This window comes from Anastrepha obliqua, chromosome 6, assembly GCF_027943255.1.
Source record: "Anastrepha obliqua isolate idAnaObli1 chromosome 6, idAnaObli1_1.0, whole genome shotgun sequence".
Classification (NCBI taxonomy): domain Eukaryota; kingdom Metazoa; phylum Arthropoda; class Insecta; order Diptera; family Tephritidae; genus Anastrepha; species Anastrepha obliqua.
In genome coordinates, this window is record NC_072897.1 from 42210705 (window position 1) to 42215386 (window position 4682).

At 35.7% G+C, this 4682-nt stretch overlaps 1 protein-coding gene across 1 annotated transcript; it reads left to right on the forward strand.

The window, feature by feature from the left end:
* Positions 1-1201: 1201 nt before the first annotated feature.
* LOC129250420 (uncharacterized) lies at positions 1202-2365 on the forward strand. The gene is made up of 2 exons (XM_054890038.1): positions 1202-1593; positions 1651-2365. Exons 1-2 carry the CDS (start codon positions 1202-1204, stop codon positions 2363-2365), a joined length of 1107 nt encoding a protein of 368 aa, XP_054746013.1.
* The last annotated feature ends 2317 nt before the right edge of the window (positions 2366-4682 follow it).

Genomic DNA, 4682 nt, shown 5'->3' on the forward strand with positions numbered 1-4682 from the left:
ATTTGAACCTGAGTCAAACATGAGACGATGTACTGCATATACGACACGTCTTTCACGATTGCGCTAATCTACAATTATTAATGATCTTTTCTAAATCACTCATTTATTCGATTCGCAGTTTTATATGTACATATTCTGCGTTAGTTGAAAGTTTGTATGCGTAATTATATGCATATGCATCTGTGTATGCGCGTTTGGCTTTCTGGACGGATATTAGAATGATATTTTCTCATCAATATAATTTGGATTTGATGAAATAGATTATAGACATATGTACATATTTTCTGTTTTGATTGATTTATATAAAAATCAGGTCATATCCAGTATGAACTATTTTATACCGAAAAGAAATTTCCATTTATAAAATACAAAAAACAGTATTTTAAAGAAATTTTAATTAAAATAAACTCAAAAATTTTACCAAACTTTCCTGGTTTGAATTGTAAAAAAAAAAATGTGCAAGAAAAAAAATATGACTTCAGGACTTGAACCTGAATTAAATACGTGCAAAAACACAAAACGAATAACTCCGCCGACTTTAGCTTCTGCACCACAAACTAACTACCGCGCGGCCTTCTTAATCGCAAATTTATTCGCTTCGATTTCCTTAGTAGTGTGCCGAAAAATCTTATGAACGTCCTCAGTAGTATGGTAAACGCAGAAAATATCTGAATTCTTGGCCTAGCGTGGTAAGTAAATATAGAAACCCTCCACTCGCGTCACTCGCGTGGTAAATATCTGCAATTCCGACCTCTTCAGGAAAGTTGAATTTGAAATGACCTTATTATGAATCTATAAATTAGAACTCGAAAAAAGCTCTTTTAACATTTGCTCCTTCTCATTGCATTAACATTCTCTGGTTATGGTCGTCCCGATTTCTTCATTACATTTACATGTAATCCGCAGTGGAATGATATAAAAGGCAATTTATTCTTGCATCAATCATCACGTGATCGTCATGATATAACAGCACGTGTGTTTCGGCAAAAACTCAAATCATTTATGGATTTTATTGTGAAACATAAAATTTTCGGTGCAGTACGTTGTTGGATGTATTCGACTGAGTGGCAGAAGCGACGGCCTGCCTCATGCGCACATATTAATATGGTTAGAAGAAAATATAAGAACTAACCAACTAATTTCGGCAGAATTACCTGACCCAAGAGTTGATCCGGAATTATCACATATTGTAATGAAGAATATGATACATGGGCCATGTGGCAATTTGAATACTGCCGCACCATGCATGATTGATGGTAAATGCTCCAAAAGTTATCCAAGGAATTTGACTGCTGAAACGATAACAGGCAATGACGGATATCCATTGTACCGACGACGTTCGAAAGATGATAACGGATTTACAACAAAGCTCAGACTTAGAGGTGAAGAAATCGAAATTGACAACCGATGGATCGTGCCTTATTCGCCTATATTATCGAAAACTTATAAAGCCCACATAAACGTTGAATATTGTAATTCCGTTAAATCGATCAAATACATTTGCAAGAACATTCATAAAGGTAGCGATATGGCTGTTTTTGGAGCGGTAGCTGAAAACAGCAATGATGAAACTACACAATACCAAATGGGCAGGTATATAAGTAGCAATGAAGCAGCATGGTGAATTTTTTCATTTCCTATTCACGACAGATACCCAACGGTTTTACATTTTGCCGTTCATCTTGAAAATGGCCAACGCGTTTATTTCACGGAAAATATTGCAGCGCAAAGAGCGACTCAACCACCTGCAACAACGTTAACTGCTTTTTTCAATTTATGTCGGTCAGATGATTTTGCGAGAACTTTGTTATATTCTGAAGCTCCAAAATACTACACTTGGAATCACGCATCGAAAAGTTTTCAAAGACGGAAGCAAGGAACACCGGTTGAAACTCATCACAATGTTTTTGCCAGCGATGCAATAGGCCGTATTTATACAATTCATCCAACTAATGCAGAATGCTTTTATTTGCGATTACTATTGATTAATGTCCGTGGCCCATTATCATTTCAAAACATACGTACAGTAAATGGTCAAATCTGCACTACATTTCGCGAAGCATGTATGAAATTGCATTTGCTTGAGGATGACACACATTGGAATGATACTTTAACAGATTCAGCTGCATCATCCACACCATTCCAAATTCGTACGTTATTTGCAATAATTATATCAACACGTTTTCCAGCAAGTCCTGGTGAGTTGCGGAATAACCATAAGAACAGCATGACGGAAGATATATTATACCGCATACGTATTGCAACTGGAAATCATAATTTGGATTATACATCAAATATGTACAATGAAGAGCTAATCTTGGTAGAGGACCTGTGTTTGTCAATTGCTAATAAAGCGTTGACATAACTTGGTATGATGGCACCAAATCGAAATATTCACGACATTTTCAACAAAGAGTTGGAACGAGAAGAACAATACGACAGAAATGCATTGAGCGCATACCTACAAGCAAATGAACCATTTTTAAATACTGAACAAAAGCGTGTATACGATACAATCGTGCATGCCGTTAACACTGGAAGTGGTGGCTTTTATTTTCTTGATGCTCCCGGTGGAACTGGCAAGATATTTGTTATGTCATTGATTTTGGCCAATATACGAGCAAACGGATTTATTGCATTAGCCATTGCTTCATCGGGTATTGCAGCTATTGTACATTAGTAGAAGGTGGACGTACCGCACATTCCGCGCTCAAATTACCGTTAAAGTAACAAGTTAATGAAGAACCAACATGCAATATTTCCAAAAGAAGTGGAATGGCAAGGGTACTCCAACAATGTAAAATCATCATTTGGGATGAGTGTACAATGGCGCACAAAAAATCGTTAGAGGCACTTAATCGTACATTGAAAGACTTGCGTGAAAATCAACGTTTATTTGGAAACGCATTGATTTTATTAACTGGTGATTTTAGACAAACGTTACCCATTATACCGCGATCAACCCCAGCTGATGAACTGAATGCGTGCTTGAAAGCATCTAATTTGTGGCGATATGTGACGAAATTAACACTAAACACAAATGTTCGCGTCAACTCCTAAATGATTCAAGTGCTGAAGTTTTTTCAAAGCAATTGTTACAAATTGGCAATGGACGAATTCCTATTGATAATAATGACTTATTTAAATTTCCAGATCATTTTTGTCAAATAGCAAAATCAAAGGCCGATATGGTGCAAAAGGTTTTTCCCGACATAACACAAAATTACAAGAATCACAATTAGCTAAGTGAACGAGATATATTAGCTGGTACGAATAAAGATTTTAACGAGATAAATACAGATAAAAATAAATAATTGGCGCGTACACTTCTGTTAGGTGTTTGACCGAGCTCTTCCTACTATTTGTGGTGGGCGTGTTGATGTTGTTCCACAAATGGAGGGACCTACATTTTCAAGCCGACTCCGAACGGCAGATATTTTTATGAGGAGCTTTTTCATGGCAGAAATACTTTTGCTTCTAATAGTAGGTTGACAAGAAACACAGTTGGTTGAAGAAGAAACACAATTGGAAGATCCTGTAACTTGGTCCTCCAATAAAGCTGTGTTGATATCACGATCTTCACTGGCGATTTCCTCATCTTCGACATCACTCTGAACATCATCTTGAAATAATTCATTTTCTGTTTCACTGTTATCAGATGATTCCGGATCGTCCGATAAACCTTGCAAATACGTACTTATTTCAGTGTCATTTAAGCATCCATTTCGGGCCATTGTTCTTGGTTTAACTGATGAAAAAACGAAATCACGATCAAAACAAATTTATTCAAATTGAGTGTAAAAGTCACACAAAAGCTAACCATACGTCTCCGAGACGTATGCGATCGCCAAAACTCAAAAAGTATCGAACTTACCACAACAAAATAACCACCACCGGCAAGCTACTGTAGACGACTGAGAAAAATAAAAACAGCAACGTGGTACTAAAACATTCAAGAGAGAGGGAGAGCGAAAAATTAAAAAGGCATACGTCTCTCAGATGTAGGTTATCTCTCTAGGGTTAAGCTATTTAATTGGATAAGGATTAATGCTGTACCTATTTGTTGAAATCGCTTCGAAAATAAGCTATTAGTTGTCGTAAAAAGTAAATGACAAAAAATGTTATTGTATGGAATCGATAGCAAACTTAACGCGCTCCGAATCAATAAAAAACTATTCAAAAACTGTATTTTAATTATGTGCGATTTATTAATATAGAACGTGAAAATAGCGGTTTATTTCGCTGTAAAATTGTATGTACATATAATTACATGGAATTCAGTACATACATACATACATATGTACATACGTCCGAAATGAAATAATGCGAGCGATTCGTAAATACATACATACATACGTCACCATACGCTGTCGGTTGACAGCGAACAAACACACAAACAGCTTTTTTTGGAAAAAGGGCTGCTCTTGTTTAAACAATTTTGGTTAAATAACAAATAAATCAATTATTTTTTTGATGCAGAACAAAAGTAAATATTTTAATTGGTTGATTCGTTTATGATTTATAGCCGTGAAAACAAAAAATTTATGTTTTTTTGCCACATTTTGACCGATTGCCACGCCCCCTTTATATATTTCTTCACATTATATTGATGTAAACCTTCCTATTCAATCAATCTATCTTTAAAAAAAAACAGCATCAAAATCCGTTGCGTAGTTTTAAAG